General features: G+C 43.3%; 1 protein-coding gene across 1 annotated transcript in view; it reads right to left on the reverse strand.

Moving 5' to 3' along the window:
- Positions 1 to 8,511: 8,511 nt before the first annotated feature.
- GCLC (glutamate-cysteine ligase catalytic subunit) overlaps positions 8,512 to 26,216 on the reverse strand; it is a 63,885-nt gene continuing 46,180 nt past the window's right edge. The window contains exons 10-16 of the mRNA XM_040428567.1: positions 19,152 to 19,264; positions 18,707 to 18,799; positions 18,269 to 18,373; positions 17,818 to 17,899; positions 16,774 to 16,871; positions 16,557 to 16,677; positions 8,512 to 9,983 (exon numbers count right to left, since the gene is read on the reverse strand). Coding sequence (XP_040284501.1) covers positions 9,784 to 9,983; positions 16,557 to 16,677; positions 16,774 to 16,871; positions 17,818 to 17,899; positions 18,269 to 18,373; positions 18,707 to 18,799; positions 19,152 to 19,264 — 812 coding nt within the window. The 3' untranslated portion in view covers positions 8,512 to 9,783. The remainder of the gene's footprint in view (positions 9,984 to 16,556; positions 16,678 to 16,773; positions 16,872 to 17,817; positions 17,900 to 18,268; positions 18,374 to 18,706; positions 18,800 to 19,151; positions 19,265 to 26,216) is intronic.

The following is a 26,216-nucleotide window of genomic DNA, read 5'->3' on the forward strand; positions in this document are numbered from 1 at the left end:
TCCATAACCATGTTATGAGGGAAAATAATAATGATCGGGTCCCCATCCCGATCGTCACCTAGCATCCGCACTAGTTTGCGATTTTCACGCAGCCCCATTCACTTCTATGGGGCCTGCGTTGCGTGGAAAACGCACAATATAGAGCATGCTGCGATTTTCACGCAACGCACAAGTGATGCGTGAAAATCACCGCTCATGTGCTCAGCCCCATAGAAATGAATGGGTCAGGATTCAGTGCGGGTGCAATGCGTTCAACTCACGCATCACATCCGCGTGGAATACTCGCCCGTGTGAAAGGGGCCTAAGGGCTCTTTCACACGAGCGGATGCCATGCGTGGAATCCGCTGCGTGAAAGGATGCCAAACCCCGCTCTGGACAGCAGAGACACGGAGCATTATCTCACAGTGAGATAAAGTGGTCACCGTGATTTTGTAATAAAAAGGTCACAGAGAGGCACAGAGCATTATCAATCATGTTAATGCTCCGTGTCTCTGCTGTCTGGAGCGGGGTTTGGCATTCTTTCACGCAGTGGATTCCACGCATGGCATCCGCTTGTGTGAAAGAGCCCTAAGAGTACGACCACCTGGAACGGCCGTGTACAGCAGCTGCCACTAAATAAATGAATGAGACTGCACTGTTCAGTGGACAGTTTAACCCCTTCTTTCCCGGGCCACTTTTCGCCCCCCCCCCCCCTGCCCAGGCCATTTTTTGCAAATCTGACATGTGTCACTTTATGTGGTAATAACTTTGGAACACTTATTTATCCGAGCCATTCTGAGACTGTTTACTCATGACACATTGTACTTCATGAATTTAAGTCAATATATTTCACCTTTATTTATAAAAAAAAATCTCAAATTTACCAAACAAAAAGTGATACCTCATAAAATATTTATTACTTTACGTTGGCATGTCTACTTTACGTTGGCATCATTTTATAAATGTCCTTTTATTTTTTTTAGGACGTTAGAAGGCTTACAATATTAGAAGCAATTGAAGTCTGAAGTCACTTTGTGGGGCTTAGGCTTATTGCACACGACCGTATGGCTTTTTCTGTGTTTTGCGGTCCGTTTTTCATGGATCCGTTGTTCCGTTTCCGTTGTGTTTCCGTTTTTGTTCCGTTTTTCCGTATGGCATATACAGTATACAGTAATTACATAGATAAAATTGGGCTGGGCATAACATTTTCAATAGATGGTTCAGCAAAAAACGGAACGGAAACGGAAGACATACGGATGCATTTCCGTATGTGTTCCGTTTTTTTTGCGGACCCATTGACTTGACTGGAGCCACGGACTGTGATTTGCGGGCAATAATAGGACATGTTCTATGTTAAAACGGAACGGAAAAACGGAAACGGAATGCATACGGAGTACATTCCGTTTTTTTTGCGGAACCATTGAAATGAATGGTTCCGTATACGGACCGTATACGGAACGCAAAAAACGGCCAGTAAACGGGGAAAAAAAACGGCCGTGTGCATGAGGCCTTGTATAGTGGAAACACCCCATAAATGACCCCACTGTAGAAACTACACCCCTCAAGTTACTCAAAACTGATTTTTACTAACCTTGTTAACCCTTTAGGTGTTCCACAAGAATTAAAGGAAAATAGAGATGAAATTTCAAATTTTTTTGGCAGATTTTCCATTTTAATCCATTTTTTCTTTAACCCATCGAGGGTTAACAGCTAAACAAAACTCAATATCTATTACTCTGATTCTGCGGTTTAAAGAAACACCCCACATGTGGTCGTAAACTGATGTAAGGGCACACGGCAAGGCACAGAAGACAAGGAGTGCCATATGGTTTTTAAGAAGGCAGATTTTGCTGGACTGGTTTTTAGATGCCATGTCCCATTTGAAGCCCCCGATGCACCCATACAGTAGAAACTCCCAAAAAGTAACCCCATTTTGGAAACTTGGAGATAAGGTTCCAGTTTAATTGGTACTGTTTTGGGGTACATATGATTTTCAATTGCTCTATATTACATTTTTTGTGAGGCAAGGTAACACAAGGTTTTGGCACCACGTTTTTATTTTTTACAACATTCATCTGACAGGGTAGATCATGTGCTTTTTTTATAGAGCAGGTTGTTACGGACGCAATGATATCAAATATGTCTACTTTATTTGTTTGTTTTACATAATAAAGCATTTTTGAAAAAAAAATTATATTTTTGTGTCTCCATTTTCTGAATGCCATATTTTTTTATATTTTTCTGCCGATCGTCTTGTGCAGGGGCTTGCTTTTTCCAGGAAGAGTTGACGTTTTTATAGGTACCATTTTTGGGTTCATATGATTATTTGATCATTCATTATTACACTTTATGGGGCAAGCTGACAAAAAAAATTGGTTGTTTTGGCACAGTTTTTATTTATTTATTTTTACAGCGTTCACCTGAGGGGTTAGGTCATGTTACATATTTATAGAGCAGATCGTTATGGACGTGGCAATACCTAATATGTATACTTTTTCTTATTTAAGTTTTACACAATAATAGCATTTTTGAAACCAAAGAAATGGCGTTTTAGTGTCTCCATAGTCTGAGAGCCATAGCTTTTTTATTTTTAGACCGATTGTCTTAGGTAGGGTCTCAATTTTTGCGGGATGAGATGACGGGTTGATTGCTACTATTTTGGGGGGCATATACCTTTTTGATTGCTTGGTGTTGTACTTTATGTGATGTTAGGTGACAAAAAAATTGCTTTTTTGGCACAGTTTTTATTAAAAAAATTACGGTGTTCACCTGAGGTGTTAGGTCATGTGATATTTTTATAGAGCAGGTTGTTACGCATGCGGCAATACCTAATATGTCTACTTTTATTTATTTCACCATTAACACAATAGCAGTTTTGAAGCAAAGAAATAATAATCATATTTTAGTGTCTCCATTGTCTCAGTCATATTTTATTTTTTTGCGATTTTCTTATGAAGGGGCTTATTATTTCGGGATTAGGTGAAGGTTTTATTGGTACCATTTTGTGGGACATATGCCTTTTTTATCACTTGGTTTTTGCACTTTTTGTGATGTAAGGTGACAAAAGGCTTTTTTTGACACCGTTTTTATTTTTATTTTTTATAGTGTTTATCGGATGGGGTGGATCATGTGATATATTTAAAGAGCCGGTCGTTACAGACGCGATGATACCCAATATGTGTGTTTTTCCTTTTTTTCGATTTTTTTTATTATAAAATCAGGGGAAAGGGGCTTTTTTTACTTGATTTTTTTTTTCTTTTTTATTAAAAACACTTTTTTGGGTCTTTTTAAAAAAAAAAAAATTCTGCCCCACTCTGGGACTTCAACTTTTGAGGGTCTGATCCTCTCTGCAATGCATTACAATTAGTGTTGAGCGAACCCAAACTGTAAAGTTCGGGTCCGTACCGAACTTTGCAAATTCGGGTACCCGGACCCAAACCTGAACTTTGCTGGAAAAGTTTGGGTTCGAGTTCGGGCATTTAATAAAGCTTTTGAAAGGCTACAGGGCAGCCAATCAACAAGCTTTTAAACTGTGGGCACTTAGAAGCCATCACAGCCATGCCTAGTAATGGCATGGCTATGATTGGCCGGTGCATCATGTGACCCAGCCTCTATACAAGCTGGATCACATGTAGCACCGCCCATCAGCTCTGAGTAATGCAGGGACAGGAAGCAGGCAGCTGAAGCGAGGGAGTGTTAGGAATCGGCTATTTGTTTTGTGGGTGACCTATAATGGTTTTTTGCAGGTGCAATACACCAGCTTTGCACCCCTGACACAGAAATATAATAATAAATCTGGCTATTAATTCTATGGGTGACCTATAGTGATTTTTTTGTGGGTGCAATGCACCATTTTTGTACTCCTGACACAAAAATATAATAGTTAATCTGTCTGTTAATTCGATGGGTGACATATACCCATTTTTGGTCTGAGACACACATGCAGTGCATATGTGACAGGGAAATTAAAGTTCGGTGGCGTCACAAGAGGAAGCGAGGCGAAACGCACGTCGGGGTTGGTGTTCTCTCCAGGATCCTGGTCTGTATTTGTCTTCTCTGCTACATTGCACAATTGTTCATAACTTTTGCATTGCCTTATTCTGTATGTCTCACCCACTATGGTTTACTCATTGTTATTCCCTATTGTGACCTTTTTGAATGAATTTATGGATTGGCATAGATTGTATTGAGTTGTGCAATACCATCTGTACAATTTGAATGATTATTTGCAACCTGCATTAAGTTACTGACATTTTCTGTCAGGCCCTATATATGGATATTGCTCATCCTCTGAAGATTTAAGTATATGGTCCTGTGTGCCTGAGGGGGAGCTTTTCTGTTATAGCACTTCATGTATTGCTGCTATTTGATTAATTATGATATTTGTTATGTTGTATGAATTTCTATCAAATTATGATGTTACATTATATGTGTGTTTTCAAGTATTTGGTCATCTGTTTGGGAGAAAAAAAAAATGCCGCACAGGAGCTGTGGACGGGCATGGAACAACAGACCAATGAGTGGTTGGTGCCACTGAGCCTGGCGGTGTGCGATAACGGGCAAAATCTCGTAGCAGCTCTGGGACTAGCCGGTTTGATGCACATCCCTTGCCTGCCACATGTGCTGAATTTGGTGGTGCAGAGATTCCAGAAAAATTACCCCGATATGTCAGAGCTGCTGCAGAAGTGCGGGCCGCCTGTGCGCGCTTTCGCCGTTCTCATCCTGCTGCTACGCGCCTGTCTGCGCTGCAGCGTAACTTCGGCCTTCCCGCTCACCACCTCATATGCGACGTACCTACAAGGTGGAACTCCACCTTGCAAATGCTAGAAAGACTGTGCGAGCAGCAGCAGGCAATAGTGGAGTTTCAGTGGGTCTCTATGTGGGACATGTGTGCCGTGTTGCGCTGTTTTGAATACTCCAACATGGCCAGTGCTGATTACGCAGTCCTCAGTGTTATTATCCCACTTCTGTGTCTCCTTGAAAAAACACTTTGGGCGATGATGGAAGAGGATGTGGCACAGGAGGACGAGGGATTATTTTCACAGTTATCAGGCCAGTCAGTCATTCACATGTGGCTCGGAGGGTGGGTTCCTGCACCAACAGATACCAGGTACACAACTGTCCAGCCAGGGCACAGTTCTGCAGGATGATGAGGAGGAACAGTGTTCACAGCAGGGTGGCAACCAAAGCAGCTTATGGGCATCAATTGAGCGTTGCTGGGGAGGGGGGATACAGATGATACACCTACCACAGAGGACAGCTTGTCATTGGCTGGAACACATGAGCAACCACATGCTGCAGTGCCTGCGCAACGACCGCCAATTTGCCCACATTCTAACCAGTACCGATTAGTGTGCGGCCACCCTGCTGGATTCCCACTACATGGACATCGTGCTGTTCTTAATTCTGTCACTGGAGCATGATCGGAAGATGCACAAGTACAAGCGCACGCTGGCAGATGTGCTACTGATGGCATTCACACCTGACAACAGGCGCTCAGTTGAAGCACAAGGCGAGGGCAGAGGAGGAGGAAGTCACCAACGCAGCTGGGGCACCACCAGCACCTCAGAAAGGCAGGGTTAACATGGCCAAAATGTGGAAAAGCTTTGTCAGCACGCCGCCACAACAACTGATACGAAACGTATTAGCAGGAGGCAGCATTTCCGCTACATGGTTCAACAGTACATGGTCACATGCCTACATGTACTGACTGATGGGTCTGCCCCCTTCAACTTCTGGGTCTCCAAATAGGGCACATGGCCTGAGCTTGCCCTTTACGCCTTGGAGTTGCTGGCCTGCCCTGCAGCCAGTGTATTGTCTGAACGTGTGTTTAACACGGCAGGAGGCATTATCACAGACAAGCGCAGCCACCTGTAAGCAGCCAACGTGGACAAGCTCACGTTCATTAAAATGAACCAGGCATGGATCGCACAGGACTTGTCCGTACCTTGTGCTGAGTAGACAAGTATAACAGCCGCTCCTAGCCATTGTTATACTCCAGCGCACTTGCTCTCTGCATTCTCTTTTCTATTTCCCAATGTTTTGGGGTCTTCCCAAATTTATTAAATAAAAAAAAGTTTTGGCTACCTCCTCCACTTTGACCTCCGCCTCCTAGCTCAAGAGCATTTTTTTCTATTCTATGTTATTTTAAGTCATTTAGCTATCCACATTTGTTTGCAGGGCTACTGTCTTGCTCTTACTCCCATTTTGCAGCCCCCTAGCCCTTACTATGACTATTTTACAGCCATTTTAGTGCACCAAAGTTCAGTTTCCCATTGACTTCAACAGGGTTTGGGTTTTGGTCCAGAACCCAAATTCTGACCCAAACATTCACAGGTCCGCTCATCCCTAATTACAATATATCTGGGGCTGTATCTCCTCAGCCCCCTTAGAAAACAGGTCCCGATGCCATGCAAGGCATTGGACAGACTTGTCACCCATCAGGTCCCAGCCACAGCATGCCCAATGGGCTCCATTACCCACCGCATGCACCTTATATGCCGCAGTCAGCACTGACTGTGGCATAGAAGAGGTAAATCCGCCAGCATTGGATTTACAGCAATGCTGGAGGATACAGCCAGGCCCCTGCAGTGATAAGGCACGCACGCTCAGATGCCTGCATGATGACCATGATGTAATAGTACATCAAAATACAGCAAGTCTGTATTATGTCATATGGCAGGAAAAGGTTAAATAGAGGCAGCTGTGGTCTGTACAACTAGAGCACAGAACAGCCACAACCTCACTGTTCGGTTGTACCCCTAGGCCTAAATCTAGCCATACACAGTATATATTTTTTTTGGCTGAACCTGCCAAGAATGGTGGGTTCAGATGACTAATGTGGACGGAAAGCTTTAGACTCTACACCGACAGATGATGTTAGGGAAGACAAGGATTGGGCAAAATATTTTTGTCCAATCCTTTTGTTCTCCTGGGAGATAAGCCACAAGTGTCTAGCAGTGGTTTTCTCTGCTCTCCCCATAGAATACACAACATGTTCGGTCATACCATATGCGCATGTGGAAGTTGGGAGGGAGCAGTGAGCCAAAAAAATATCTTTTGGTCAACAGCTATTAAATGTGTTTAGGCAGCTTTAGTCTGCCTTCACACAGTCATTGATTGGTGATTATGCGGCAAAGCAAGGAGTGGATCCTACACAGAGAAAGAACACTGGAAAGATTTGCACCTGAACTGTGTTTTTGACCCACACCTGGTTTTGGCTGTGATGAGTACACAAGAGACACCACCACTGAAGCCAGTTAGTGGCTGCAGAAGAGCAGATTATCATGACCACGCCAGTGACAAATTACACAAGCAGCAGAACAGAATATGGACACATGGGAGCCAGCAAGCAGGACCAGGGTGGTGGGGAACAGGCAAGTTTTATTCTTTCCATACCAGAGGGAGACTGTAGGGAACCTGTGAAAAGTTACCTATACCCAGAAAACCCCTTTAATGCCATCTTTCCGTTCCGAGATGACTGCAGGCATGCCCAGTAGTGAACTTCCTCCTATGGTCCTCACTAGTGAGCATGTGCAGCAGTGTCAGGCATTGTAACTAAGAGCCTTGGAGCAGGATGAAGATAGAAAGTTCAAACTGAGTAGATCAGCAGTAGCGCACCCTGCTGGATAAAAAAAAATAAAAAAAAGCCTTAAACTGATCAAATGTAGAATATATTTATGATCAACATTTCTAAACTTTTCATGTATATGAAAGTGAATTACACAATAACCAAAAACTTTTTTTTTCTTTCAGTACATTTGGAAAGACTCCGACCCCACCCCAGCCCTGGATCAAACAGACTGTGTGAAAGCAGCATTTGGGTGCTGTCACATATTGTGGAAGTTTTGCTTTTTGAACTACCAGCATAAAAAAGGTACAGTCAAACGGTCAGATTCTTTAAAGCAGTTTTTGAAGTCAAGCCAGTAGATTTAAAAATAAAAAAAAGTAAACAATCTTTTTTTTTTTTTTTAGGGTATTTGTAACAACTATATTGATGACCTGTCCGCAGGATAGGTCAGTCTCCGACAGGCAGGGCTCCAATTACCAGCACCCCCACCAAACAGATGTTTGAAGAGCAGACGGCCCTCATGCATGTGCTACTTCTCCTTCAAGATTACACTGCATCTGTGCTGCCTCTGGAAGCGAGACAATGTGCAGTGTGATGTTAATGAGGAAGCTGTGCTTGTAGGAGTGTCGCCTCCTCTTTAGTCGGATCCTGACCATTCAGATATTGATGACCTATGCTGAGGATAGGTCGTCAATATTACTGGCTGCACAACCCCTTTAAGGGCCTTTTACACAGGCCAATAAGTTGCCAAACATTACCCTATATAAAAGCCCCGATCAACTGAGAAACCAGCTAATTTGTTTGCTGGCAGAACATGACCTTGTGTAAACAGATGTGCTGCCAGCAACAGTGTAAATGAATGATCCCTGTAAAAAGTCCCAGATCAGCACTCACTACCCCATGTAAAGTGACCCTCATGTTTGCATGTTGCACGCTCCTCCCCCAACAAAAACACAAACATGCCGTAGGTACCAGTTATGTATTTTTTAAATATACATCAGGATTAAAATAATGCTGTAGAACAATTGACCGTTCTTCTCCAGACTTTATAGCATACTTTATAGCAGGCAAGCATCGCAAGTTCAGCTACTGGAATAAAAGTTTAAACATCACATCTGTAATTTATAATATATATATATACATATAAAATATATTATTTTTACAGACAAGTAGTAGAATGGTAACAACCCACTTTATATTCAGTTATTAAAATAAACCTGGACTTGCAGTCAACAGTCAAAAACAACCAAACTGTTTGTTATAATTCCTTTACAACAGATAAGAGCAGTATTAGAAACAGTTAAATATTACAAAATCTCACATAAAATCAGGCTAACGTTCTTTGTACATAACGCACTCAAGTTTTAAGGCCAGTGAGGTTGTCAGTTGGACATGCTCTGATAAGTACTATAGGTAAAGCCTACAGCACAAGTCACGTTATCAAAACTGGAGTTCTGAAGTCATTTTAACTGCTCAGGTGAAAATAAAAAAGCCTAAGGCCTCATGCACACAACCTTATTTTGCATCTGTCCGATTCTGCATTTTTTTGCATATGGATCCATTCATTTCTAGTAACGGGAGTGAGAAAAATGCAGATTGCACACAGAAGGCGTCTATATTTGATGGGTCCGAGGTTTGCAGACACAGTTGTGTACATGAGGCCCAAGCAGTATTTTTCCTAAAACATGCAGAGTGGGAATCTGGCTGATCTTTACTGTGGAATTAAAATGGTTTGACAAAATCACCGAGTACAGGTCTCCCCGAGGCAACGCCAGTCCACTGGGCAAAAGGTGCTAGCTTCAGCACAGAGGACTTTCACCCGCCTGCTTCTTCATTTGGCAACTTTATAATCTGACATAGTAGTTCTGAAACTTGCCAATTTTTTGTACATTGGTTATAAAAAGGGATGCCATTCTACACATTCCTTTAAAAACAAAAAAGATAAAACCTTGAATTACATACACCTATTGGTAACTTAGTGTAGAACTAATGAACAGAACTGTATTCCCAGAGTATACATAAAAATAAGCTAATTTCACAGTAACATAATACAATGTTAACCAAATACATTGTTAGTCAAAAATATTTTACTATTTACATGTATACTGTATAAATGTTAATAGGATTCATTATGAAGCTACCACTACATAAAATCAGATCGACCCTTAAGTGCAGCGCCCCTTGGTCACCATACCACCAGGACTGACCGTACACTTTATAGGCGATAGGTCCCATCATATATATTTGTTCCCACTTTGCTTTACTCTAGTTGAAAACCCCAGCAGCTCTGGACAGCTCGCCTGTTCATTAGCTATTTGATTGCATTTCACTATCAGGTCATAATTAATTCTGTCAGTGATCACGCTGTCTTGCTTGTAATCCGGATGATTTGATACAAATTCTCTCATCCACCGGGCAACGGTCATCAGCTCTCCTACAAAACAAACATTTACGGGAATATGCATCAAAAATGGAAAGTTACTCATGCAGGTATCAATATATGAGCTTACAGAGGTTGTGTAGTGTCAAGATATTGACGACCTACAGTGAGGAACAGAAGTATTTGAACACCCGGCGATTTTGCAAGTTCTCCCACTTAGAAATCATGGAGGGGTCTGAAATTCACATTGTAGGTGCATTCCCACCTCAGACAAAATTAATATAATTTAATTTTTTTTCCAGGAAATAACATTGTATGATTTTTAAAGAATTTATTTGTCCACAATTTTGTCTGGCGTCTTGACAGCTTATTGGTCTTGCCCATGGTAGTAGTTGGCGTCTGACTGGGGTGGACAGGGGTCTTTAACCCCTTAAGGACCAGGCCATTTTTTGCAAATCTGACGTGTCACTTTATGTGGTGACAACTTTAAAACGCTTATACTTCTCCAAGCCATTCTGAGATTGTTTTCTCGTCACGTATTGTACTTCAGGACAGTGGTAAAATGGAATTTTTTAAAATTAGCAAATTTCCAAATTTCAATCTCTACTTTTATAATAGATAGTAATACCTAAAAAAAAAAAATGGATATTACTTTACATTCCCCATATGTCTACTTCATGTTTGGATCATTTTGTGAAAGCCATTTTATTTTTGGGGATGTAAGGCGGCTTAGAAGTTTAGAAGCAAATCTTGAAATTTTTCAGAAAATTTCTAAAACCCACTTTTTCAGGACCAGTTCAGGTCTGAAGTCACTTTGTGAGGCTTACATAATATAAACAACCCAAAAATGACCCCATTTTACAAACTACAGCCCTCAAGGTATTCAAAACTGATTTTACAAACTTTGTTAAACCCCTTAGGTGTTCCACAAGAATTAATGGAAAATAGAGATAACATTTCACATTTTTTGGCAGATTTTCCATTTGAATCCATTTTTTTTCCAGTTACAAAGCAAGGGTTAACAGCCAAACAACTGAATTTTTTTCAATTGGTCAATCAGACCACTAGTTGTCTCTGGGTTGACAGGTGCTACTGGATTACTAATGTTAAAAATTAACGTTTATTATATACCCATAAAACATAACTAGAACTCACACATTAAAATTGTCAGTGGTGCCTGCCCTATTGCACTAATATCTTGTATATATATATACTTTTAGGCCACTGGGGGGGCACTCAAACTATTTTCCTTAGTGATTCCTGCTATCTCAGGTTAACAGTTGTCACTGTTATTTTGTTGCGGCCTGTTATTTGTACAGTGCGCTCCTTTTAGGTACGAGCGTCCTCCCAATGCACCATATATTAGCAATCATATCATACATTATTGCTCGGCATGGCTCTCACTGGCTAAAATCACATATATAACACTCTGCCCCCCGACATGTTTCGCCAAACTCGCTTGGCGTCTTCAGGGGAATGGGCAGCCAAACAAAACTCAATATTTATTACCTTGATTCTGTAGTGTACAGAAACCCCACATGTGGTAGTAAACTGCTGCACGGGCACACGGCAGCACGCAGAAGGAAAGGAATGCCATATGGTTTTTGGAAGGCAGATTTTGGACTGGTTTTTTGACCCCATGTCCCATTTGAAGCCCCCCTAATGCACCCCTAGAGTAGAAACACGGGATAGGGTGGCAGTTTTGTTGATACTAGTTTAGGGTACATATGATTTTTGTTGCTCTATATTACACTTTTTGCAAGGCAAGGTAACAAATAGCTGTTTCTGCAGTTTTATTTTTTGTTATTTACAACATTCATCTGACAGGTTAGATCATGTGATATTTTTATAGAGCAGATTGTCACGGATGCAACAATACCAAATATGACTTTTTGGTTGTTTGTTTCAGTTTTACATAAGGTTAAAGAGCTCAGACAGGTGCTAATAAGTTAGTTAGATTAATGAGTGGAGTAGAGGTGGCCACAGTAACAGGTCTTTGAGAGCCAGAATTCTTGCTGTTTCTCAGGTGTTCAAATACTTATGTTCAGCAATGCAAGACAACAATTCTTTAAAAAAAAAAAAAAATCATACAATGTGATTTTTTGAATATATATATATATATATATATATATATATATATATATATATATATATATATATATAGATAGGATCGACCGATATTGATTTTTTAGGGCCGATACCGATAATTTGTGAACTTTCAGGCTGATAGCTGATAATTGATACCGATATTCTGGGAATTTTCATTTTTGAGAAAAAAAAAAAAATTCCTACACAAATCTGCTGAAAATTAATATGTTTATTGTTAATGTGTATTTTTTTGTTTATGTGTATTTTTTTCATAAATCTTTTTCATTTATACTTAATATTTTTGTGTTTTTTTTTTTTTACTAACTTTTAGCCCCCTTAGGGACTAGAACCCTTGTCCTATTCACCCTGATAGATCTCTTCACCCTGAATAGGAGCTCACACTGTCCCTGCTGCTCTGTGCATAGTGCACACAGCAGCATGGAGCTTACCATGGCAGCCAGGGCTTCAATAGCGTCCTGGCTGCCATGGTAACCGATTGGAGCCCCAGGCTTACACTGCTGGGGCTCCGATCGGAGGAGGAGGGGAGAGGGGATCCTGTGGCCACTGCGCCAATGTTTTTACTATTGGCCGGGATTGGGATGGGGGTGGGGGGGCGCACTGCGCCACCAATGATTAATAATGGGGGGCTTGGGGGGTGCGCACTGCACCACCAATGAAGATGTCTCTCAATCATTCATACAGGAGGCGGGAGCTGGCTGCAGAATCACATAGCCGGCTCCCGACCTCTATGAGCGGTAGCTGCGATCCGCGGCACCTGAGGAATTAACTACCGCGGACCGCAGCTACCGCTCATAGAGGTCGGGAGCCGGCTATGGGATTCTGCAGCCAGCTCCCGCCTCCTGTATATGAATGAATGAATGGCTTATCTTCATTGGTGGCGCAGTGGCCACAGCCCCTCCCCTCCTCATGTCCTCCCTCCTCTCATTGGCGGCAGCGGCAGCACAGGGGGAGGGAGACACTGCTTCCTTCTCCCCTGTGCTGCTGAGGGAACACGGAGAGCGCTGTCAGCAGTGCGTTCTGTGTTCCCAATACGTTATCGGTATATCGGCAAAATAGATGCAGATACCGATAACGTTCAAAATCCTCAATATCGGCCAAACCGATAATCATTTTTTTATTTTTTTTATTCTGTCTCAGTGGAAATGCACCTACAATGTGAATTTCAGACCCCTCCATGATTTCTAAGTGGGAGAACGTGCAAAATCGCAGGTTATTCAAATACTGTTCCTCACTGTATCCTCAGGACTGGTCATCAATATCAGATTAGTGGAGGTCCAACTTCCAGCTCCCCCGCCAATCGTCTGCTTTAAGAGGCTATGGCAATCAATATTTACACACATGCAGTCTACACCATATCACTGATGCAGTGTAATTACAGCTTCCTCTCTCACGAATGGGATGAGCAGCTGTAGTTACACCGCACTACCTCTACAAGCTAGAGCAGTGCAGCTAAATACTGAAGAGGACACAGCGCACCACTGATCACTAAGATCACCGACAGCACATCAGCAGGGGTGCCAGGAGTTAGCCCCCTTCCCTTGAGCAGATTGATGGCTTGTCCCAACATAGTACCTTATCCCCATGCATAGGCGAGGGGGGGGGGGGGGTAACTATCTGCCAGCTCCACCACCAAGTACAAAAAAGGGGTGCCGCATTTCTACAGACAGGTATAAGTTGAGCTTGAAATCAAAGGCAGTTTATCCTTATACTGAAACAGGTTAAAAAGGGTTGTCCAAGTTCCAGAGGGTTAACTGCAGAAATGCATTTTAGTTTTTCTGATCTGTCCTCTCCATCTGACGCAGCCTTGATGCAACGTTTTGTCTGCACAGCGATGGCCTTTATACTGATACAGCCAGCCACTCACTTGCCTCAACGGTTTTGAGCCATACTTTGCTTAGGCAGTGATTGGCTGTGGCGCTACATGGGGCATTACCACATAAAGGATAACTGTCTCTATTTTTATTTGTTAGTTTATTACAGCTAGGCCTGTATACCTGAGTTAGTCAATGATTGTCAAAAGATCTGTAATTACCTTATAACAGCTTTCATTAAAGGGGTTGTCCAGGTTCACAGCTGAACCCAGACATACCTCCATTTTCACTCCGGCAGCCCCCCTGACATGAGCATCGGAGCACTTCATGCTCTGATGCTCTCCTTTGCCCTGTGCTAAATCGCACAGGGCAAAGGCATTTTTTGGAGCTCCATGGGGCTGCGAGGAACCACGGTGACGTCACCGAACACACTGCCGGGCGGAAGTTTCTGCCCAGGAGTGTGTTATTTAAAACAAAATAGACCTTGCCCTGCGCGATCTAGCGCAGGGCAAGGGAGCGCATCGGAGCATGAGATGCTCCGATGCTAGCCTCAGGGGGGCTGCCTGGGTGAAAATAAGGGTATGTCCAGGTTCAGCTCTGAACCCGGACAACCCCTTTAAATGTCTTCTGTCCCTTTCCACTGCTCCCTTAATAGACCACCATTGCTATGGCTCATCTGTCTCCGGCTAGGAAGACAGAGGGGCGGTCCTCCACACTGCATGCTTACATTAGGCTTCAGAGTGAGGAGGAGTGCATCTCAGTAATCCAATCGGATTGGCTGGCAGGAAGCTTCTGGCTACAGCAAGTTTTTATGCGACCTGAGGGAATGCAGTTTTGGCCTCAGAGAACTGGCAAAGGAGCCATCTTGAGTAGATCCTCATAATGTAGGATTCAAAACAGCTGTAACTAAGGGGAAAACTCAAGGAAAACAGTGGTAAGTGAAGAAAGTAAAGATTGCTTTATGCATAAAGCTGCTGCAGCAGTAACATATGGCTAAAATAGATTTTTTTTAATGAAAATATGACAGTTATCCTTTAAGTAAAAACATTAAATAAGGGCTGCAGCCAGGCAGAGAGGACAGATTTGTGGCACTGGATCCAAGGGGTGTTTTTTTTTTTTTGAACTGCCTCTCCCTGCAGTTTGCTCATAAAAACCTTCAAGTTAGACAATCTCTTAAATGACTGGAATACAATGGTTGCTGTCAGTTTGCAATTCCAACACTATAAATGGACAATATATCAAGGCTTTAATCATGGCTCATGTATAATTAGTAATATACTGCCGTAAGACCATGATATCAGGCTTTTCATCCCCATTGTGTAATATTTTTATTTAGAAGATACAAATTGGTGTCAGTACCAACTCCACAGCTCAGATATATAGGTAAAGGAAGAATATAATGATAGAGTTAATTCCATTTTCCAAGATTAAATGGCTGAAGTGATCTTAACCCAAGTTGCTCATACATGTAACTAACTAGGCATCTAAAAATGTGTTGGGGGTTCATGCAGACCCATATCAGTATGCCAGGACCAAAAAGAAATAAGAGTCATATTAATCTTATTCAACACTATTGAAAGGATCAATCACTGTCCTTCCACTAAATATATAATACTACCAAGAACCACCTTTTCAGTTCTAAAAAGATTAAAGGGGTTTTCTGAGATTTTCATACTGATGACCTATCCTCTGGATAGGCAATATGGATATGAAAGCAGCACAGATATCCTTCCAGACAGGCAGCAGGAATGCACCAGCCCGTCTGCACTCACCGACCCACAGTGACTGCCTCAGTTAGGTACCAAAGAAAGTTGTAGACAGCATATTGTCCTCAAGTTCCTTTATTCAAGTGGAATCCATATAATGTACATAAAGTGCAAGGTTTCAACTAATACATACATGCTTGAGACTATGTATTAGTCAAAACCGTGCACTACTTACACTTTATGTACTACATGGATCACACTTGAATATAAGTAACTTGAGGATATGCTGCCGTCTACAACATTCTTTGGCATGTCCGGATAAGGCCTCTTGCACGCAACCGTATGGCTTTTCAGTATTTTGCAGTCCGCAAAAAATACGGACGACGTCCGTGTGCATCCCGTTTTTTTGCGGAACGGAACAGCTGGCCCCTGATAGAAAAGTACTATCCTTGTCAGTTATGCAGACAATAGGACATGTTCTATCTTTGAACAGAAAAATGGAAAAGGAAGACATAAGAGTACCTTGTCTTTTTTGCGGATCCATGGAAATGAATAGTTCCGTATACAGAACGCAAAAAAAAAAAAAAAAAAGTTTGTGTGCAAGAAGCCCAAGTCATGAGCATCTGATGGGTGGGGGTCCAAAACCTGGGACCCCCACAGATCAGCTGTTTGAGAAGGCGGCAGCGGTCCTGAGAGTGCTGCTATCTACTTGCAGCTCACCCTAGGCCAGTGATGACATGTTTATTGGTCACATGGCCTAGGCACAGCTGAGCCCCCAGTGCGATACCAAGCACAGCCACTATACAACGTACAGTACCATGCATGGCAAGTTGCGAGAAGGCAGCGGCGCTCCTGTGATCTAATTGGCGGTGGTCCCGGGTGTCAGACTCCCACTGATCAGATGCAGTTTACCTATCCAGAGGATAGGTCACGAGTATTAAAGTTTCGGAAGACCCTTTTAACATGTAGGTTAAAATCCATTTCTCTCCATATAACCTTACCAGATGCTCTTTTCTTGATAAGTTTTAGGTAGTTTAAGATGGTGCAGCGAGTATCTACATCAACCTCCATATTTTCAAGGTAGGAATTGAGAATTGGTAATAAACCTGGAAACACACCATCCTGTAAAATTATAAAGTAGGGACTTAATCTACTGCGCAAACAGACATTCAGATAATATTACTATACCTTATTAAAAAAAAAAAAACAACACCTTACCTTTCCATTGATGATTGTATCAATGCTCATTAGAGTGTATTCTTCAGCTTCTGTCCCATTAACTGCTGTGCAGCAGCCATCAACAGGAGCTATACTAGCTATTTGCAAGAAAACAAGAAAAAAGATTCAATAACCCTACAACACTGGTAAGACGGAGTCAAGATTTTTTTTTATCTAATGGATCCATCTTTACATGTGCAAAAACAAACCTTTATGGTTGCCTGTGCCTCTATGACAATTTACTAGGTATAGTGTGGCAGGAAATTCAGCAAGTTAACTGTTCTGCTTGCTGATACACAGGAATAATCAATGATTAAAAAAAATAATTTTTGCAGCATTAGCCAAAATATTGTGTAGCAGTCAACTCAAATGGTAAGACCTCCTATATTGATAGAATCCATTGCCAGATTACTGCTGCAATGCTCTTTATAATATTAGGTGTAGAATTTGGAGAACAGTACAATAGATCCATTGTTCTCATGATTACCCTGTGAGGCCATAACTGCGCCAGAAGGGCCAAGTTCAGCTAAGTTCACATATGCGGTGTGAACTCTGGCAGAGGAACGGGCTAGGGCTGCGCATCACCAGATCCCCATTGACTACAATGAGATCCAACAGCTTTCCAGCATAAAAAACAGAATTTATGCCAGAAAGCGTTTAAATCCCAGTCAGATCCCATTGTAATCAATAGGGATCTGGCTATGCCGTGTTCGGTGAATTCTGTCAGTACGTTCTTCTGCTGGATCAGGCTGCCGAAGTTTACATTGCATGTGAACCCAGCCTAAGACAGTTTGCCATGCTCAAAGTCCAAACAAATGAGGACGTAGAAGGGCCATTCCAGTCTCAATTACTGTAACCCATTACTAATTGGTCCCCCTTCACCAGACACTCCCCTCTCCAATATATTATGGAACTGCCTAATTTTCCTGTGCTAGATGGCTACTGCTCTAAGCTTCCTGAAGAGAAGCCTGTCAATCAGATCGCCCACAGTCAGCCTCTCATACTAAGTAGGCACATTTGACAACTACAAATCATAGCACATACCTTTACTAATATCCTTTCTGAAGTAAAACATGCCTTTCCGAACAGCATCTCTTTTTTGGGCCACTTTCATGTTTTCATCAACCTGTGAGAAAATAGATTAAATACAATGCTAATCTACTTCCAAATAAAAATAAATTGTTGTGCAAGTGTACAATAGGAATAATCCTATATCTAGAACATGTACTGCGGACCCACTGAAATGATGGAATCTGTTTACGGATCTGCAATATGCAGACCACAAAAAGGAAAACGGTGATATGCATTAGGCCTAACCGAGAGGAATTTTAGTGGTGATCTGAGTGAATTATTAGCACAGAAGAGAGGAGGAAAGATGGCTGTTGAGTGGAAAAAGACAATTATATTACTTTGCTTGCAGTACAGATTTATGCAAAGTTTGTTGAAATGACAGTGCCCATTTGATCTCCACCCAGAGGTTTCCGATACTACTTACCTTTGACAAAGGAATTAGAAAATCCAACTTGTATGAAAGAATTACTCTCGTCAGTAAAACCACAAACACTACATATGCAGAGTTCTCAAAATCTGTCAACTGAACCTAAAAATTAAAAAGTAAGCAGTTGTTTATGTACAATCAAACTTTGCACGTTCCTAGTTTTATGCCAACCAAAACCCTTCAGACACGAGCCCCTTTAGGAGATGCTCAAAAGAGCGACATCCTATCTGGCCTACGGCCAGATGATGCATTACATTCTTTAGGGTGTTAGCAACACCCACTTGTCACCGATGCCTGATGTAATCATTACGAGTTCTCTTGTAAAAATGCTAAACTATATAGAACACAGCTTTGCTTTTATAGCCTTAGAAGAGGGAAATACAGACAGGCATAGCAGTTAACCGGCTAAGATCTACTCATAAAACACAAACTAACCTCCATAGGACGAAACTCCACTCTCCAACCTATATCAGAGTTGGGTGGAGGTGGCTTAAACCTCATAGTCTGCCAATTTGTCGACTGAATATTCTGTGGGATTAAAGAAACGTAGGATAAGGCAACAAAACTGAACTCCTGATTCAAACTATGACAAACAGGCGTGCAAGATACACAAGGAGAAACAGAGCCAAGCCTGTCAATATCACAATGTACTTCTGTGGGCTTCCATAAGATCACAAGTAACTGTAGCAAGCTACTTAGGGGTGGTCCGGGATTACACACCTTCTCCTCATTGGGTTGTTAGACTAGGGTCACTTTCACACAGCAGCTTCAGCATTTGTTTAGGCTTACAAATAAGCAAAATACTGCCCAGAATATATTTCCATGTGAAAGCAAGTCGTAAAGCATTCCATATGCCCCATATTTTGTCCTGTCACCGTACCTCAAAATGATCAGATTCATTGGCGTCGTCCAGATCTATTTTCTCTTCAAACAAGGTCAAAGGATCTCGGATAAATAGATGTGCAATGTGTTGAGCCAAGAGATGGTCAATCCCTGTTTCACAAAGTAAATCACAAGAGGATTGAAATTGAATCGCCATGCTGGTGTGGTTTTAATATGAGAGGGAGTGGTCAGAATTTTAACCCCCTAGTAAAGTGCTTGGTTATTTCAGGTAGTTCCTTAGGCCTCTTTCACACGAGCGTGTCCGGATGCGTCCCAGTGCATTGCGGCAAACCCGCGCGAGTAGGTACGCAATTGCAGTCAGTTTTGACTGATTGCGTTCCGTTGTTCAGTTATCGCGTGGGTGCAAGGAGTTTTGCACGCGCGTGATAAAAAAAAAACTGAATGTGGTACCCAGACCCGAAATTCTTCACAGAAGTTCAGGTTTGGGTTCAAGGTTGTGTAGATTGTATTATTTCCCCTTATAACGTGGTTATAAGGGAACATAGCATTCTGATTACAGAATGCATAGTACAATAGGGCTGGAGGGGTTAAAAAAAAACAACACAATTAGACTTACCGGTAATTCCGTTTTCTTGAATCCACCATGACGGCCCACATTGAGATTGACCCTTGACCTCTGTAGGGGCAGGAACACAGAGAGTTTAAGAACCCCCCACCCCTCCACCTCCTCAGTGCTTTACAATTACCCGAAAGGTGGAACAAAAAGTAAAAGGATATTGATTCATACCCTTAAACTCCTAAATAATCATCTGCATGTATATGCAACTTATATACAAAAACATTTTTTTTTTTTTTTTTTGGGAAGGGGAATAGTATGGGCCGTCATGGTGGATTCAAGGAAACGGAATTACCGGTAAGTCTAATTGCAGTTTTTCCATTTCATCCACCATGACGGCCCACATTGAGACATATCAGATAACTAAATGGGTGGGGATATCGCCTGTAAAACCTTCCGGCCGAAAAGAGCTTCATTCGCATCCGGAAGATTAAGACGATAGTGTCTTACAAAAGTATTAGTACTAGACCAGGTTGCGGCTTTACAGATCTGGTCCAGCGAGACCCCTCCTCTCTCGGCCCAAGAAGAGGCAGTGGCCCTAGTAGAATGGGCTTTAATATTACCAGGACTGGGTTTGTTCTGGATCTTGTAGCAGCATTCAATAGTGGATTTGATCCATCTGGCTATGGAAGACCTGGCTAACTTCTTTCCTTTATTTTTTCCTGAAAACTGAATAAGAAGGTTGTTATCCACCCTGAAATCTCTGGTAGAATCCAGGTAATGGATAACTATGTCCCTAACATCCAGGAGATGTAACCTATCTCTAGACCCTGTATGTTCAGACCTAGGGATAGAGGGTAGGAAGATCTCCTGCTCTAGAGATGGAAAGGTGAGACTACCTTAGGGAGAAAACCTGGGTCGAGAGTTAGACGGATATAATCTTTGCTAATCTGGAGGTAGGGCTCTTTACAAGAAAAGGCCTGGATCTCTCCAATGCGTCTGGCTGAGGTGATAGCGATCAGAAAGGCAGTTTTTAGAGAAAGGTGTTTTAAAGAGATCTCAGATAATGGTACAAATTGAGGTTTTGTTAGGCCCTCCAGGACGATGTTAAGATCCCAAGTCGGAGCTCTAGATCTCAGAGAGGGTCTCAATCTAGAAACTGCTCTGAAGAACCTCCTGATCCATCTATGGTTGGCCAGGCTGCAGTCATAGAAGGAGCTGAGGGCAGAAACTTGGACCTTCAGAGTACTAGGTCTCAGGCCTAACTCAAGGCCGCACTGTAGAAAGTCCAAAATTCTGTTGATGGGAGGAGAGGTGGTGTCTGGGTGCTCAACTCCTAACCAGGAACAGTATTTCTTCCAGATCTTAAGGTAGATGGAGGAGGTCACCTTTTTTCTACTCGCCCTCAGAGTAAGTATCACCTTTTCCGAAAGTCCTCTGCTTCTTAATGTCTCGCTCTCAGGATCCAGGCCGACAGTCTGAATATACCTGGGTCTGGATGAAGAAGAGGGCCCTGGACTAGAATATCCCTCTGGAAGGGAATCTCCCACGGATCTTCCAGCGATAGCTGTTTTAGAGTGGAGTACCAACTTCTCTTTGGCCATAGAGGGGCTATCAGGATGAGAGTAGTTGGTTCCTCCAGGAGCTTCTGGACGACCCGCGGTATTAGTGGTATTGGGGGAAAGGCGTAGGCTAGTTTCCATTTCCATTGTATTGACAGGGCATCGATTGCCCATGGACTGTCTCCTGGGTTTAGGGAGCAGAAACATTTTACCTGCGCATTTCTTCTGGAGGCGAATAAGTCTACCTCTGGACAGCCCCATCTTTCTGCGATCTTCTGGAAGATATTCCTGTTCAGAGACCATTCTCCTGGATCTACTGTCTCTCTGCTCAGAAAATCTGCTACTACGTTTTCGCAGCCCCTTAGGTGGATGGCGGACAGAGATAAAGCGTTCTCTTCTGCCCAGGAGAAAATTCTTTTTGCTATCTCTCCAAGAGGCCGGGACCTTGTCCCTCCTTGGTGACGCAGATAAGCCACCGTTGTGGTATTGTCTGACATTATTCTTAAGTGTCGCCCTTTTAGAAGACACTCTCCCTTTAATAATGCCTCCAGGACTGCGTATAGTTCTTGGTAGTTGGAGGATCTGTGTTTTATCTCGGCAGGCCAGGTACCCTGTAGAAGATGATCTCCTATCTTTGCTCCCCAGCCTCCGAGGCTTGCGTCCGTGATTACTTGTACGGCGGGATGGTTCCGCCACTGAAGGCCTCCTAGCAGTCGTCTTTTTACTTTCCACCAATCCAAGTCTGTTTTTACGGCCTGAGGGATCCGAAAAATCCTGTCTAGACTTACTTGTCTTCCGTCCCAGATAGTTAAGATCCAATTTTGGATTACTCTTGTGTGGCTTTGGCACCATGCCACTGAGGGAATGCAGGCGGTTAGGCTTCCCAGGAGACTCATGGCCTTTCTGATGGAGCAATTGCGAGCCCTCTGGAATGTTCTGATCTTCACTGTCAGTGCAGTAGCCTTGTCCTGAGGGAGGAAGGTCATCAACAGGGACGAATCTAGTTCCACACCCAGGAACTTTATTCTCATGGACGGGGTTAGGGTGGATTTTTTTGTATTTATAATCCAGCCAAGGTTTTTTAAGAATTCCGAGAATCTTTGGGTTGCCAAACGGTTCTCGGATTCTGTCTTGCCCAGAATTAAAAAGTCGTCGAGATATGGAATGATTGTGATTCCTTCCTGACGAAGGTAGGCCACCATCTCTACCACGACTTTTGTGAAGACCCTGGGGGCCGAGGAAATACCGAAAGGGAGGGCGACATATTGGAAGTGATGGATAGACCTGTCTGGTCCTCTTAGAGCGAATCTTAGATATTTTTGGGAAAGATGATGGATGGGGACATGGTAGTAAGCGTCCTTTAGATCGATTGACGACATGAACGCCCCTTTTGGAATCAGAGGGATTGTGGATGGGATGGTCTCCATCCTGAACCTCCTGTATAGAATAGACCTGTTTAGGGGTTTTAGGTTTATTATCGTGCGAAAGGATTGGTCTGGTTTTTTTACTAAAAAAAAGACTGGAATAAAATCCTCTCCTTTCCTCTGAGATAGGAACCTTTTGAATTACCCCTAGCTCTAAGAGGTCCTGGACGCCCTGCCAGATTTTTGGAAGATCTGATCTGTTCTGAGGTGTGATGCAGAATCTTCTCGGGGGGACTGATGTGAGCTCTATCCTGTAACCGTGAGAGATTACATTTAGCACCCAGGGATTTGAAGTTACCTGACTCCAGGAGGATAGAAAACCCATCAGTCGCCCCCCGACCCTGGCGTCATTGCTGTTTATTTTGCCTATTCTGGGGATTGAGGATGAAGCCTCTTCCTCTCCCTCCTTTGGGATAGCTCCATCGGCCAGACTTCCCTTTCCCCCTGTAGGATCTCTGCTGGGGTTGGTACTGACGAAAGGGCTTCTTTTTTGGTTCTTTGTCCTCTGGAAAACCCTTCTTGTCTGCTGCTCCCTCTAGGATTTTATCCAGAGTGGGGCCGAAGACAAATTCCCCTGAAAAGGGGATAGAACAAAGCTTGGCCTTGGATGCCTTGTCTCCTGACCAGGCCTTCATCCATAAAGCCCGTCGGGCTGCATTAGAGAGAGCGGCATCCTTGGCGGAAAACCGGATGGACTCTGCAGACGCATCGGCCAAAAAAGCTGTGGCGGAGCGGAGAAGGGGGAGAGAGTCCCTGATCTCTTCTCTTGGAGTCTTATTTTTTAGATGTTCGTCCAACTCTCCTAGCCATATATACATTGCTCTGGCGACGGAGCAGCAATATTAGTTTTTACCCCAAACATAGCTGACTCCCAGGATTTTTTTAGGAGGCCATCTGCCTTTCTATCCATAGGATCGCCTAGCTGAGAGGAATCCTCAAAGGGTAGGGCGGTCTTTTTTACTACTTTGGCCACCTGTAGATCGACCTTAGGCGTCTGGTTGTATATCTTGCTTTCAGCCGGGTCAAAGCAGAGCCTATTCCTGAATTCTTTGGGAACGCCAAGCCTCTTTTCTGGATCTGACCACTCCTCCAATATCATTTCTTTTATATTTTCATTAATGGGGAAAACAATAGAGGACTTAGATCTGAGACCCCCAAACATCTCATCCTGCACCGTACGGGGCCTAGGAGTATCTTCAATGCCCATAGTGGACCTGACCGCACGTAGCAATTCCTCCATCTCCTCGGCAGAAAAAAAGTATTTTTTATCTTCTTCTAGAATTTCCCCGTCCGACAAGGGTTCCTCATTAGGAAATAGTCTGGATGAGGCAGAGGCCACTTCAACCTCTTCGCCCTCAGAAGAGGAAATAACAGACAGTTTGCGTTTCTTAGAAGGGATGGGGTTGCTGGAGGGGGTAGACAAGGTGGCTAAAGAGGACTTAATCTCGTCTGAAATAAAAGACTTCATTTCCGAGAGTATATCTGGTTGCTCTTCCTTCCAAATTTCCGTAGTGCAAGGTTTGCATAGCCTCTTTTTATAATTTTCAGGGAGACGCTTGGAACAAGCACAGCATTTTAAGGGTTTTGTTTTTGTTTTTAACTCCTTGCTGCCCTGCAGAAGGAAGCAACCAGATATACCAGCATTAGTAATTCAGATTAAGGAACTGAAATATATACCCCCCAGAAGGGGACTCACGGTACTGGTGGCAGAAGGATCAGGACCCTCCTGGCGGGGAGCAGGTGTCTCAGACATCACGGTGTAGCAGGCGAGGGGCCGAAAGGAACCGCGGTCTTCTCTTTTTAAAATTCCCGGCGTCTGACGTCATCTAGCTGCGCCCTGTTTGATGGCATAGGCCTGCGCCGCACCAGCCTACTAAGAGGTACGTGCGTCGCCCGGCCCGCCCATAGAGACGCTCCATGCGCCGCACCTGCTCCCCCTGCCGGACGCTAGAACTCGGCCCTCCTCCAGAAGGAAAGGACGCCGAGCGCAGCGCGCGATGATCCGAGAAGCCGACACCTCCAACTGCTTCCTCAAGGAGGGAAGGGAGTCTGAAGGTATGGGGAGGACCGCAAGCCTCAGCATAAGCCAAGACGAGGGTCCTCGATGCTCCTAGCTGGCCAGCCTTAGCTCCTGCCGCGGGAGGCCAGCTGGAGAACCTGTAAAGAAAATAAGGTTGCTTTATCCTCCATAAAGGAGGAACTCTCCACATGTTGGCCCCTGTAGGGGCAGGAAAGCACTGAGGAGGTGGAGGGGTGGGGGGTTCTTAAACTCTCTATGTGTTCCTGCCCCTACAGAGGTCAAGGGTCAATCTCAATGTGGGCCGTCATGGTGGATGAAATGGAAAATAATAATTTAACTCTCCTTAATGCACTTGTTCCCGCAGCCGGCATCTCTTCTGTCTTCATCTGTGAGGAAAAGGACCTTTGATGATGTCACTACGCTCATCACATGGTCATTCACATGATCCATCACCATGGTGATGATCATGTGATGAGCGTAGTGACGTCAAAGGTCCTTTTCCTCAGATTAAGACAAAAGAGATGCCGGCTGCGCGAACAAGTGGATTAAGGAGAGTTAAATTATTATTTTTTAACCCCTCCAGCGCTATTTTACTATGCATTCTGTATTCAGAATGCTATTATTTTCCGTTATAACCATGTTATAAGGGAAAATAATAATGATCGGGTCCGGCGTCTCGTAGCAACCGTGCGTGAAAAATCGCACCGCATCCGCACTTGCGATTTTGACGCAACCCCATTCATTTCTATGGGGCCTGCGTTACGTGAAATACGCACAAAGGAGCATGCTGCGATTTTCACGCAACGCACAAGTGATGCGTGAAAAATCACCGCTCATGTGCATAGCCCTATAGAAATGAATGGGTCCGGATTCAGTGCGGGTGCAATGCGTTCACCTCACACATTGCACCCGCGCGGAAATCTCGCCCGTGTGAAAGGGGCCTTAGAGAATGAAAGGAGTAGCAGAGCTCATGCTTGACCTGCTGCTCCATTCAGATGGGGGAACAGGACTCCAAGACGGTCTCAGTGGTCAGACTCCCCATCCAAGTGATAACATGTAAAATGGTATAACCTGAGGATTCAGCCCCCCCTTTTCTTTATCCCTGCATCTTTATCGCTGTAAGCTTTTAGTTCTCAGTCCACAGTCTTACAGGACTGACATTTACAAATCATTGCTCAATCGCCACATTCAGAAAGCCATAACAGACTGCTTCATAAGGCTTTTGAAGCACAAGTTATATTACCACCATTTTGGGGTACACAACCCATTTATTAATTATTTTAAGGAGGGTTAATTGAAACAAACCCAGCAGCTAGATGACTTTTTGGGCTTTATTTCTTTTTTTCTTTTTCTTTTTTTTTTACAGCTTTCACCATGTGGTTTAAAGAGGCAGTCCCATTTTCTTATATTTATGACCGATCCTCAAGATAGGTCAATAATATGTTGTCAGGGATCCGACTCCCAACATCCCTGCCAACCACATTTGCTTGAATGGAACAGAGCATATGTAATGACACTGCTCCACCGCTGCAATGTTGAT

The sequence above is a fragment of the Bufo bufo genome, chromosome 4, assembly GCF_905171765.1.
Source record: "Bufo bufo chromosome 4, aBufBuf1.1, whole genome shotgun sequence".
Taxonomy (NCBI): Eukaryota; Metazoa; Chordata; class Amphibia; order Anura; family Bufonidae; genus Bufo; species Bufo bufo.